General features: G+C 44.0%; 1 protein-coding gene across 6 annotated transcripts in view; it reads right to left on the reverse strand.

Moving 5' to 3' along the window:
- The window catches only part of LOC106603445 (E3 ubiquitin-protein ligase TTC3), a 61,689-nt gene that overhangs the window by 2,456 nt on the left and 46,176 nt on the right, over positions 1–13,057 (reverse strand). For all 6 annotated transcript variants that reach the window (XM_014197131.2, XM_014197134.2, XM_014197130.2 and 3 more), the window contains 9 exons: positions 11,472–11,611; positions 11,281–11,349; positions 11,048–11,144; positions 10,789–10,892; positions 10,536–10,620; positions 10,321–10,422; positions 9,318–9,580; positions 9,110–9,236; positions 8,679–8,838 (listed from right to left, as the gene is read on the reverse strand). In XM_014197131.2, the coding sequence (XP_014052606.2) occupies positions 8,679–8,838; positions 9,110–9,236; positions 9,318–9,580; positions 10,321–10,422; positions 10,536–10,620; positions 10,789–10,892; positions 11,048–11,144; positions 11,281–11,349; positions 11,472–11,611 (1,147 nt within the window). The remainder of the gene's footprint in view (positions 1–8,678; positions 8,839–9,109; positions 9,237–9,317; positions 9,581–10,320; positions 10,423–10,535; positions 10,621–10,788; positions 10,893–11,047; positions 11,145–11,280; positions 11,350–11,471; positions 11,612–13,057) is intronic.

Consider the following 13,057-nt stretch of genomic DNA (forward strand, 5'->3'; position numbering starts at 1 on the left):
CTTTAATGTCACATGCATAAATTAAGTGAAATTACTATTGCAAGCTGTAAACCTAATAATGCAGTAATCAATATCAATGTAGTACAAAAAATAATAAAAAGGTCAAACAAAAACACGAGAAGCAAGCAAGATATATACAGGGTCAGTTCCAACACCATATTTACAATGTGCAGGGATACTGGAGTGATACAGGTAGATATGTATAGGGGTAAGGTGACTAGGCATCTGGATATGATGATTGCATGTGCAAATGGACTGTGTTGGAGTGCCAGTGTATGTGAGTATGTCAAGTCCTGTGAGTGAACATAGTTGACCCTATTCTTATTTTTGCCCTCTAAGCTGTTCGAATACCCATACTGTATACTACATACTTAATGAGTATATACCACTACATACTATTAGCTCATTTTAGTAAATTAACGGTATCCTTGCAGTTGAGCCTACCCGTCTACCGGAAGTTGATGCTGTTGCTATGCAACCTCTTGCTAGCATAACATATTACTAGCTAGACATCATACGACTTTGGGTCTGTTCGTAAATTGTATCATCTTGAGTGCCAGAGTGCACTCTGGGCGTTCGTAAATTCAAAGCGTTTCGCTCTCGGGTCGTTCATAGCACACACACCGGACGGTCTGGCCAAGGAGTAAAATTGATCCAAGCGTTCAGACCCCACAACCGCAGTCAAGCTAACTGGTTAACGTTAGCTAGCTATTTCCAGACAAATGAGAGAACACCTCAGTGGCCATTTTCTTCGCCCTTGCAGAGCGGAATAGGCTGTTTTCGTTGGTGACTGAGCTGCTAGCAACAATTTAATTACGCTTTGTTTGCAGACGTTAACTGACACCGGTTATATTCAACGGGTGTTGAGAGTTCGTAAATGTAATCACGAGAGTGGCTTAAAATCAGAGTAGATAGCCAGAGCGAATTAACAATATCTATTGAGAACGCACAATGACTATACCACTTAGCTAACAATGACGTGAATAATCAAGTCAATAGACGTTGGGTAGTTAGATAGCATATAGTTAATATACTGGCAAGTCTGATGCATTAGTAGCCAACTAACGTTGTTAGGTAGGTAGCTAATTTAGCTAACATACCGCTGCAATGATATACTATGCGGTTCGTAAGGATAGCGTAGCTAACAAACTGACAGCCAACGTGTAACATATCTTAGTTGAAAAGTAATTATTTATTACATTGGTCGTTTTCTTAAAAATGTGACTTAATTAAAGCAATGAATTTGTATCCGCTCTCGGACTTCAGCTGCATATTTTCCAACATATATTTCAAAATCTGAAAAAAAATCTGAAAGTCACGCCCATTTTCTCAAGAATTGCATTATGGACCCTAAAACTACAGAAGTGTAGAAATGTCCACTGCTTGTATTCTTCGTATTTTGGCGAATTTAGTAAGACATCCGGGAATTTTTAACATATTAACTATATCCATTCACAATGTACGTGAAATGGTATGATTAGAATGAGTATTCGAACACAGCTATATTCCGTGTAGCCATTTGTTAGCTATTTAGCAGTCATATGGCTTGGGGTTAGAAGCTGTTCAGGAGCCTGTTGGTGTCAGACTTGATGCACCGGTAGTCCGGTACCTGAAAGCAGAGAGAACAGTCGGTCTTGGGTGGCTGGAGTCTAACGATGGGGCCGGATTCACAAAACATTACTTATGAAAAAACATAAGTTCCTTATGGGGAAAAATAGACAGTTCATAAGATGGTTCGTAAATGCAATTCCTCAAAATGTTCTTAGGAACTTCGTAAATATCTTATGTGGCATTGACATTAGTGACGTGCTTGAAACCAATAAATAAGCCTGTGACAGGGATGATCGGATTTGGTTATTTTTCACACATAATAGCCATCAGACTAGCTATATCAAAATCACCATGCTCTGAAGCACCTCTCACATGGCTCTTTCAGATATCTCAATTCTTATTAGCCATAGCCAGTCACGTGATCGGGTCCTTCTCACAGGCATCTCAGCAAGAAAAGCGATGGAAGTCATGGTGGAGGAAATAGCAGCCAGGAAAAGGTTGCTGTTGGGGAGACTTGATAACTGCGGGGTCACTGCAGAGACCAAAAAGAAAGGATGGGCGAGAGTGGCCGAGTCTGTCTCTGCCGTCGGGGGTATGGCAAGGGACAGTGATGCCGTAAAAAATAAGCTGTCGGCTAAGAAGGGAGCTGAGAGACCATTCATGTGGACCAGCTGGAGAAGGTTCTGTCCATCAGAGATGGTGGTAGAGGGACTGCGCGACCGGTAAGTTAGCTAGCTAACATGTAAAGACATTATAGCCAAAATAGCTAACGGTGTTAACGTTAGCGCTCTCTCGTCAATATGCAAAGAACTTGGCTAACTAACACTTGTAGAATATTGTTAATTACTAGCTAGCTAGATAAGGTGTGTTTAATTTGTATTCTTGCTGTATTTAAATATCCGGTAGCCAACTGTGTCTGTGGCGTAAGAAAGCGTTTATGGTTACAAAAGTATCCATTCGTCACAAGACAAGGGTTTAGTTGTCCTAAAGTTTAGGATTTCTTCTTGGAAATGTACTTAAGTATTATTTTCAAGAACCCCATTTCTTAAGTTTCTTCTTAAGAAAAAAGTTAAGAAAAACGTAGAAGTTGTCCCGCTAGCGGGACCCCAATCCTTAAGAAGTTTTAAGGTTTTGTGAATCCGGCCGATGCAGCCCCAGTGTCCGCACCACCATCTGAAGCGCCATGCGATCGAGGGCAGTGCGGTTGCCATACCAAGTAGTGATGCAGCCAGTCAAGATGTTGTCAATTATGCAGTTGTAGAACTTCTTGAGGATTTGAGGGCCCATGCCGAAACTTTTCAGCCTCACGAGGGGTAAGAACCACTGTCGTGCCTTCAAGACAGTGTCTGGACCATTTTAAGTCCTCAGTGATTTGGACACGCTAGTGGTGACTAGGGCTGTGGCGGTCATGAAAATTGTCAGCCAGTGATTGTCAAGCAAATAACTGCCTTTCTCACGGTAATTGATCGTTAATTAACAAATACGTTTAGCATCTCTTGGCCTACAAGCCACTGATGCTGACCTTTTTAAAACGTAGATGTTCTAAAGTCTAATAAATCTATGTAATATAGCCTACACCTTCACAGTAAATCCATTATTTTAGACAGGTCTAAAGAAGCACGATATGAAGAAAATGTAGTCCATTTCAGAAGAACAGAATAGCATACTGAGTTGTCCTTATGCTAGGCCCTGATCTGGCTATGCCATATGGCTGTGAGCTACACTAGTTCATTTAACAAACAAGATTTACTTAGAATTATGTGGCATTATTTTATAGTCTGAAGAATACAACTGAACTTAGCTGAATAAAATAAAGGATATTTTCTCCAAACAATTTCTGAGGGAGTGTGCAAATGCGTGCGTTTTTTTCGGGATGACTTTTAAGGCCTTTAGGGGGCTGCTGGGGGTCCATGGCCGGGTAGGGAGCATCCCCCACCCGGGTCCAGCCAACAGGGTTGTTTTGGACATTTTTATTTTTCTAAAATGACAGTCCCACTTCTCACTCATTGCTCACGTTCAGTTTTCGCTCCAGAGACTATGTCCAGCCATGCACCTGCGGCTTTTCTGTGTTCTCCTATGTGCTTGGAGTTATTGTATCACAACAAAAGTTGCATAAAACGTCGGGCTATACGGTTTGATTTTTAATACATTAAGGCTGCACGACGCTACTAATGATTCGAAAAAAAAAGTTCTTAAAAGGCATGAGCTCCACTTCGTTTCTTGCGCAGGCTGCACACATTATCAGTCTCTCATTCACAATTTGACAAGCACGTCATAATTCTCACCAGGTCTTGAATTTCCCTGTGGCATCCCCTTGTGTGGCCATAATGCCCCCCCCCCAAAAAATTTTTATCCATGCCATTGTGCCCTTGGGCTGAATACAATAATTCCCTTTCTCCTGGCTGCCAATCGCCATGCTCTGAAGCACCTCTCACTCACATGGCTCTCAGATATCGCAATTATTAGCCATAGCCAGTCACGTGATTGGGTCTTTCTCACAGGCATCTCAGCTCCAAAGTAGGCTACAAGTGAAGATAGACACATCAGGGACAACTGCACAACCTTATCGAATTCCCAGGTACATACTGAAGATGTTAGAACTGCACACATTTACTTTGATCAGCCACCAAGATGAGTAGGCCTCACAAACAGCAAAAGCACTAGCCTGTGTTAATCTATCCCCCCATAGTACAAAAAATGACCTATTCTATGTGTCAACTTGTCTTGTGCGAGACAAATATTCCAAAACATACTCTGGGACAGTTGTGGGATGTGATAGATCCTAAATTAATACAACCACTCACATCGAATTTTTTTTTTTTAAAAGCAATGTGGCTGATGCAACATATACCATTTAGCTTCAAAATTTTGAATTAGGCTATTTCTTCACTTCTAAGCGCAGCAATGTGCACAAGGCAGTAGGCTATAAGCGTGAATGTTCCAAAATGCAATCAATTAGCAGGAAAAGACTGTTCTCAAAAGTTACCGCAAATGCAATTATGCATGCAATACTTTATTATAGAAAAGGGTACATTTTTACGGTAAAAATGATCTTCCCCAAACTTGAAACTCACGCACCACCTATGTATACCAGTTAGGCTCTACAGTCGTGGCCAAAGGTTTTGAGAATGACAAATATTAATTTTCAAAGTCTGCTGCCTCAATTTGTATGATGGCAATTTGCATATACTCCAGAATGTTATGAGTGATCAGATGAATTGCAATTAATTGCAAAGTCCCTCTTTGCCATGCAAATGAACTGAATCCCAGAAAAACATTTCCACTGCATTTCAGCCCTGCCACAAAAGGACCAGCTGACATGTCAGTGATTCTCTTGTTAACACAGGTGTGAGTGTTGACGAGGACAAGGCTGGAGATCCCTCTGTCATGCTGATTGAGTTCGAATAACAGACTGGAAGTTTCTAAAGGAGGGTGGTGCTTGGAATCATTGTTCTTCCTCTGTCAACCATGGTTACCTGCAAGGAAACACGTGCCGTCATTGCTTTGCACAAAAAGGGCTTCACAGGCAAGGATATTGCTGCCAGTAAGATTGCACTTAAATAAACCATTTATCGGATCATCAAGAACTTCAAGGAGAGTGGTTCAATTGTTGTAAAGAAGGCTTCAGGGCACCCAAGAAAGTCCAGCAAGCGCAAGGACCGTCTCCTAAAGTTGATTCAGCTGGGGGGGGAAATAATAATTTAAAAAAATCTAAAATTGTAAAAAATAAACAAACAAAAAAATTCAAAAAAAATACATCGGGGCACCACCAGTACAGAGCTTGCTCAGGAATGGCAGCAGGCAGGTGTGAGTGCATCTGCACGCACAGTGAAGCGAAGACTTTTGGAGGATGGCCTTGTGTCAAGAAGGGCAGCAAAGAAGCCACTTCTCTCCAGGAAAAAGAATCAGGGACAGACTGATATTCTGCAAAAGGTACAGGGATTGGACTGCTGAGGACTGGGGTAAAGTCATTTTCTCTGATGAATCCCCTTTCTGATTGTTTGGGGCATCCGGAAAAAAGCTTGTCCGGAGAAGACAAGGTGAGCGCTACCATCAGTCCTGTGTCATGCCAACAGTAAAGCATCCTGAGACCATTCATGTGTGGGGTTGCTTCTCAGCCAAGGGAGAGGGCTCACTCACAATTTTGCCTAAGAACACAGCTATGATTAAAGAATGGTACCAACACATCCTCCAAGAGCAACTTCTCCCAACCATCCAGGAACAGTTTGGTGACGAACAATGCCTTTTCCAGCATGATGGAGCACCTTGCCATAAGGCAAAAGTGATAACCAAGTGCCTCGGGGAACAAAACATCGATATTTTTGGTCCATGGCCAGGAAACTCCCCAGACCTTAATCCCATTGAGAACTTGTGGTCAATCCTCAGGAGGCGGGCAGGTGGACAAACAACAACCCACAAACTCTGACAAACTCCAAGCATTGATTATGCAAGAATGGGCTAACAACAGTCAGGATGTGGCCCAGAAGTTAATTGACAGCATGCCAGGGCAGATTGACGAGGTCTTCAAAAAGAAGGGTCAACACTGCAAAGATTGACTCTGCATCAACTTCATGCAATTGTCAATAAAAGCCTTTGACACTTATGAAATGCTTGTAATTATACTTCAGTATTCCATAGTAACAAAAATATCTAAAGACACTGAAGCAGCAAACTTTGTGGAAATTAATATTTGTGTCATTCTCAAAACTTTTGGCCACGACTGTACACTTGTTGTAAAGCGAATTAATGTGCTTAATTTTAAGAAGTTATTTGGCCACTTTAGTTGTGATACAAACCTTCTCAAAATATATAGACCTATGGGCTAGACATGAGGTGTGCGTCTGATTTGAAAAAGTTCAGAAAAAAAGCATGCACCGTTTCTTGCCTTACTGCACAGGCATCATTCACAAGTGATAATATTGTCAACCATCAGACCATTCTTAACCTCGTCTTTAAAATGTGTGAAATTAGTTTTGATTTCGAATGGACCATTATCATGCTCCTGTCTCAGAACAGGGAGGGGCAGGAAAAAAACAAAACACGTCTTCTATACACTTAAACAGCGAATGAGGACGTTTTTCCCCATGGTTAATTTTCATGCCAGCCAGGTAGGCTATACTCTTGTTGTAAAAGCAAAGCACTGTGCTTAATATTAGTAAAGTTGAGAAATAAACATAGTAGGCCTAGCTTACAGAAAGCTGATGGTCTCTTAAAAAAAAAAAAAAAAAAAGGATCACATCAAAACTGTGACGCTATTGCATAGCCTATAGAAATGTTGCTCAACATTAGCTCATGGGCTCTCAAAGTGTTTGATTTGCGATGACATTTCCATTGATGTCAGAGTGATTAGAGGGACAATAGAGTGCTGAGTACCAGGCAGTTAACAAGTTTGGTAGGCTATTAATGACCATCAGCAGCATCAGAGTGCAGTTTTGAGAAGCCAAGTAATCGTGACTAAACAGTATTGTGGAATAAACTGCAGTCATGACTCGTGACCGCCGGTGTGGCAGTAATACGGCCAACGTAACAGCCCTCTGTGGGCTGTCTTGGGTGCAATAAGATAAAAGAAGCCTCAGACAAAATTATGCAGAGAAAATAGCAGTCCCCCCCCCGGTAGTCCACCATCAGCTCCTTGGTCGTACGGACGTTGAGGAAGAGGTTGTTGTGCTGGCACCATACTGCCAGGTCACTGACCTCCTCCCTGTATGTAGTCACATCATAGGCGGTGATCAGGCCTCCACCGTCGTGTTGTTAGCAAACTCCATGGTTGTACTTGAGTCGTGCGTGGCTACGCAGTCGTGGCTGAACAGGGAGTTCTGGAATACCGTCCAGCCCCACGAGTGTTGATCTGATTAAAGACCTTACTTTGGCCTCAGAGCAAGATCACCCAGTCCTCTGGGTCAGTGGGGGCCGTCATGCACAGTGTTCTTGTCAAAGCGAGCATAAAATGCATTGACTTCATCTGGTAGAGAGGAATCTTTGGGCAGATCACGGTTGTCGTCCTTTGTAATCCGTAATGGACTGTAGCCCCCGCCACATGTGGCAGGTGTCGGAGCCTGTGTAATAGGATTCCACCTTATTCCTATATTGACCTTTTGCTCGTTTGATGACTCTGGAGGGCATAGTCAGACTTCTTGTACTTGTTCAGGTCTTCAGCAGTAGACTCAGGGTTGTCTGCGATAGAACTGTGTGCGGTAGCCATGTCCTTTAGCGCCAACACCAAACAATTGCCGGAAACAAGATAAGCAGCCTCCGGGTGCAAGTTTTCCTGCTTGTTTATAGCCTCGTACAGGTAGGTGCCAGCTTGTTATTTTTCTTGTCCAAAGGTGGAACGTATACATTCACGATAACAGTTGAAAACTCCCTCGGGGACCATTTGACCATCAGGTATGCCAAGACAGGTCAACAATGGGTCAAGACCTCCACTGCGCTCGAGTCAGCACACTATGTTGTTGGTGACTCCACTATCCTGTCGGTAAATGGAGAATCCATCGAGTTGGATAGCCATTGGGGGTATCTTGTCCAAAAGCAATGTTGCAGAAACGCTGAGAATATTGCAGTTACGGGAGTCCGTTGGTAACAAATCTGCACCCAGCGGTCATCCATCTTATTATCAAGTGACTGTACATTGTCCAATAGAATGAAGGGAAGAGGTGGCTGTTTTTCCCTTCACCTTAATCTCACCAGGACTCCCCCCCCCTCTTGCCTCCAATGCTGGCATCTCTTGGTTCGCCCGAAAATTGGGTCGGACTACAGAAAGAGCCCAGGGCAGAGGAGTTGAATCCGGAATTGAGGCAAGAAACTGCCGATCTGATGTTCAAAAGTTCTTGTCGGTTATAAGAAATGATAGTGGATACATTGTGAAAATAAAGTAAAAATAAACACAGAATCACAAAATAGCAAAGTTGGGTTGGAGCTCGCAAAAAGGAGGCCATACAGTTCGGCGCCATCTTGTGTTCCCAAAGTCCTTGTAGTACACAACAACAAACCCTACCATTTATACACTATTTAGGCTTCAACCTGCATTTGACCTCTTCTGTGTATCTAGCTTGTCTGACCAGAAGAGCTGAACCCTACTGTGACTACTGTGCGTGAGTCAGTCAGTGTGAAGAGCAAGCTGAACTCACCGCCTTGGACTGGGAGTGTCTGTGGGCACCCACTCTCTTCCAGACGTGGGCGGGGGGGAGGGGTTCCAGTAGAGCGGACTGAGGCGGGAGAGTCGGAGTGTGAAGGGGTCCCATATGGCTGGGCCCCGGGGTCACCTTTACCCGCACTGCTCAGCTGCTCCTGGACACGCACATACACACGTTACTCATACGGAAACCAACAGTTTTGGGTATTCTCTATCCTAGGAGAGAATGTGAAACCGAGGACGTGATACATTTTCAAATTGAGGCTTCCATTGCAAAATACTTGAATTGACATCCCTTGTAGTTCTACATCTTATAAATATTATCCCTGACAGGAGGGGACACAGAACTAGAACAAGTATGAAGACATTTACTGAAAGGTGTAGTATGGTTCTAGTCCTTAGTGCAGGTTACTTTGGGGCTCTTACCCTGGTGTTGTCCTGGTGGTCCAGGATGTGCTGGGCCACTCGGTTGATAACCTCCTCATAGGACAGGGAGGTCAGGCAGCCTCCGTTGGCTGTGCACATTTCCCCAGTGAACTTGTACAGCACGAGCCTGAAACGACAAACCAGTATTGAATACTAGAGCACTCGTACACCCATCATATGGTCTTTGCCATTTGTGTGCAAGCGTTACCTGCTATAGTGAGGGAACATGACGCTGAGGCGGTCCATGATTCTCTGGCACACACTGTTGGGCTGTGGGGCCTGTGGCCCGGGAGCCTGGTTCTGCTGGTGAGGCCTTGTGAAATGGCCGCTAGGATCGTTAGCACTGCCGGGGGACAGTGCAACACTCTGAGCCATGGCTGAGGCCGGAGGGGCACTGGGCATCCCCAGGTGGCCTCTCATGTGCAGCAGGTGGCGAGGGACCTGCTGGTGAGCCTGGGGTGGGAACAGCATCTGAGAGCGAGGGGGAACCAGTTAGTAAGACAGCTTGACAGAAGATGAGATTACGACAGAAATGTTCTGAACCACATTGACAAACTGACCAGGGGCAGATGTATAGCTTGCGGAGATGGAGCTTTGTGTACATATAGAAATTGTGTGTGAACATGTACAGTGTTAGTCCCATGTTTCATGAGCTGAAATAACATATCTTTAAAATATTAGCATTTTGCATTTATATTTTTGTTCAGTATAGATACTGAAGGTTTGCATTGTTCCTAGCTATCTGCTCTGGCCCCAGGGGCCCTCTGATAGGAAAGCGGAGCCCCAGCACCGGTCCTGTCTGCTGTGTGAAGCCTGCGCTGCATCTCAAGTCTGGCTCCACTAGGGGAACGCCCAGGCCGATGAAGGGGACAGAGGGGAGGACTGTGTAGGCGACAGGGGGAGGCCCGGGGTATGGGAGACAGAGGGGGACCAGAGACGGGGTTGGGTCTACCTCTGGGACTGAGTGGATCTCAGAGAAGCAAAGGGGGGGTCACACCACACACAGGCCTCATTCATCTGACAAACTGCTTCAAGGTATATGCTGAGAAGATCCAAAGACCGTATTTATGGTCAAAATAGCGCTTTTACTAAACCCCAAGACATAAGATACCTAACATGCTGTTTTTGTCAGAATGGACAACAAAATAAAGACATCAGCAAATCTAAACCTTTGCTAAACTTAAAGTAGGCTTGGTTGTGCTGCATCTTACCGGTACAGGTGGGGGCCGGGGGGGGCTGGGTACAGTTACTGGGGGCAGAGTACACAGCCTGGTCCCCCTCTTCACCTGCTCCTTATGATCCTGGTACTGCAGCTGTGGAAGACAACAAAACTGTCACACACATAAGCTTGTTCAATTCCAAGGTCTTTTGTAATAGTCCCTAATGGAAATTGCAGCCAAATAGTTTAATCGTTTTTATGATTTACCTCAGTTGCACAGACTTTCTCCTCCGCTTCTTGAACACATGCTCCCCAGGCATCTGTGGCTGACTGCAGAATTTTGGTAGGGAATCTGAAAGGGGGGGGGTGAAAGAGGCTGTGAAACGGACCTTGAACCAACAGGCCCTTTGTCTCTACTGAAGTGTACTGCTAAGAAACTTTTAAACTGGTTCTGGAGACAACATACAATTGTGTGTATGGGGCCTCAGTCTACCCTATGGTTAATGTAACCAACACCTACCTGGGTGCCACTTCCTTGAGTTTGGCAAGGATGGCCCTGGCTTCAGACAGAGACCTGTAGAGGCAGCGCAGGCCAGTGCCACGCCGGTTCTCTAATATAGACAACTAGGGAAAATGAAGTCAAATCGGTTTAGAAAATAATGTTACAGCTCTAATGATACGAGAAACTCACTCTTACTTTCCACGCTAACAAACACTTCTGCCTAAGAATTAAGGAACATGCAGGCATCTCTACATACAACCCACACACAGAGACATACCTCTGCTCCCTCAGACCTCCTGGTTGCCTTGGCACACAGGTCTCTGCACCTCTTAATCTCATCCTCCAGGCTCATCTTCTCAACAGCCGATTGGTTACTGTGGGAAGGAATCACTGCACATTTAGCACACCAGCAGCACAACTCAGAAGAGTTGGAGGCATGTTAACCTAAATGCCGCTCATTAGGATGCATGTGAAATCACTGCACGTGTTTAGAAACATGTCACAACTTACCTCAGTTCCAGGACATTATTCAGGTGAGTCTCATAGTCCTTGTTCTTCTCACAGATGCTCTTAGAAATGCTGTGGGATGTTGAAAACAAAATTGTCAAAAAAAATGTGCATCTATCAATGACTCCAATGTCAATCATGTTACAGGTCCCTTTGAATATTCACAGGGCAGGGGTAGACTGCCTCGGTCATACCTCTCCTGTGACTCTGCCAGCTCCTTTATCCCCGTCTTTAAGGTATTCACTGTCTCCTGGTTTTCTTTCTTCTCCTGTTGGTCTTTCTTGACCTCCTCCTCCAGCTTCTGCTGGAACAGGTCCAGCTCTTTATGGCTGATCTGGAACACAAAACACACCATCAGTCGCCAGACAAAGCATCATGGAGGAGCTCATCTGCCCACACTAAAACAGCACATTGTTTCAACTGCCCTCTTCCAGACAGAAGTAGGGTGAAGTGTTGCCCATAGACACTGATTTTGGGTCAGTTTTGCATTTCCCCACTAATAGTTAAGGTTAGGATTGGGGAAGCTGATCCTAGATCTGTACTTAGGGAAACTTCACCCCGGAGCCTTTCAGACACCAGTATGGGTATGGAGTTATTTTAGTGCCAGCAGAAATTGTTTTTGAATTTCTATTAGGATATTGATTTAAAATGTAATTGTTTTATTTGTAATACAAAATTGAATCATTGAATTAATAAATTGAACTTGTATTTCATGATTTGAAACTGACTAATGAATATTGCATTCAATTTTAATAAAATACATTTTATTGAATATTCACGTTAAATATTTATACATTCAGTTTCAATATGGTAGATATTGCATTCATTTTGTATCAAGTTTTCAAAGTTTCATTTACACAAAAGTATGACGACACCCCTTCAAATTAGTGGATTTGGTTATTTCAGCCACACCCGTTGCTGACGGTGTATAAAATCGAGCACACAGCCATGCACTCTCCAAAGACAAACATTGGCAGTAGAATGGCGTTACTGAAGCGCTCAGTGACTTTCAACGTAGCACCGTCATAGGATGCCACCTTCCCAACAAGTCAGTTCGTTACATTTCTGCCATGCTAGAGCTGCCCTGATCAACACAAAGTGCTGTTATTGTGGAAATGTCTAGAAACAACAACGACTCGGCCGCAAAGTGGTAGGCCACACAAGCTCACAGAAGGGACTGCCGAGTAGTGAAGCGCGTGGCTGAATGGAAGCAAATAAAATTTTATTTGTCACTTGCGCCAAATACAACAGTAGACCTTACTGTGAAATGCTTACTTACGAGCCCTTAATTAACCATGTGCGGGGGTACAGGTTAGTCGAGGTAATTTGTACATGTAGGTAGTGGTAAAGTGACTATGCATAGATAAACAGCAAGTGGCAGTAGTGTAAAAATGGGGGGGGGTCAGTGTAAGTCTGGGTGGCCATTTGATTCATTGTTCCGCAGTCTTATGGCTTGGGGGTAGAAGCTGTTAATAAGGAGCCTTTTGGACCAAGACATGGCGCTCCATTACCGCTTGCCGTGCGATAGCAGAGAGAACAGTCTATGACTGATGTAGAGAATTTTTTGGGCCTTCCTCTGACACCTAGTATATAGAAAGTTGGAACATTGCTGCAAGTCCCCACAGCAATGTTCCAACAACTAGTGGAGAGCCTTTCCAAAAGAGTGGAGGCTGTTATAGCAGCAAAGGAATGAGATGGACGAGCAGGTGTCCACATACTTTTGGTCATGTAGTGTATTAGAGCTCGGACGATTTCAAGTTTTCATAACAAAAATCGGTAA

The sequence above is a fragment of the Salmo salar genome, chromosome ssa04 (assembly GCF_905237065.1).
Source record: "Salmo salar chromosome ssa04, Ssal_v3.1, whole genome shotgun sequence".
NCBI classification, from domain to species: domain Eukaryota; kingdom Metazoa; phylum Chordata; class Actinopteri; order Salmoniformes; family Salmonidae; genus Salmo; species Salmo salar.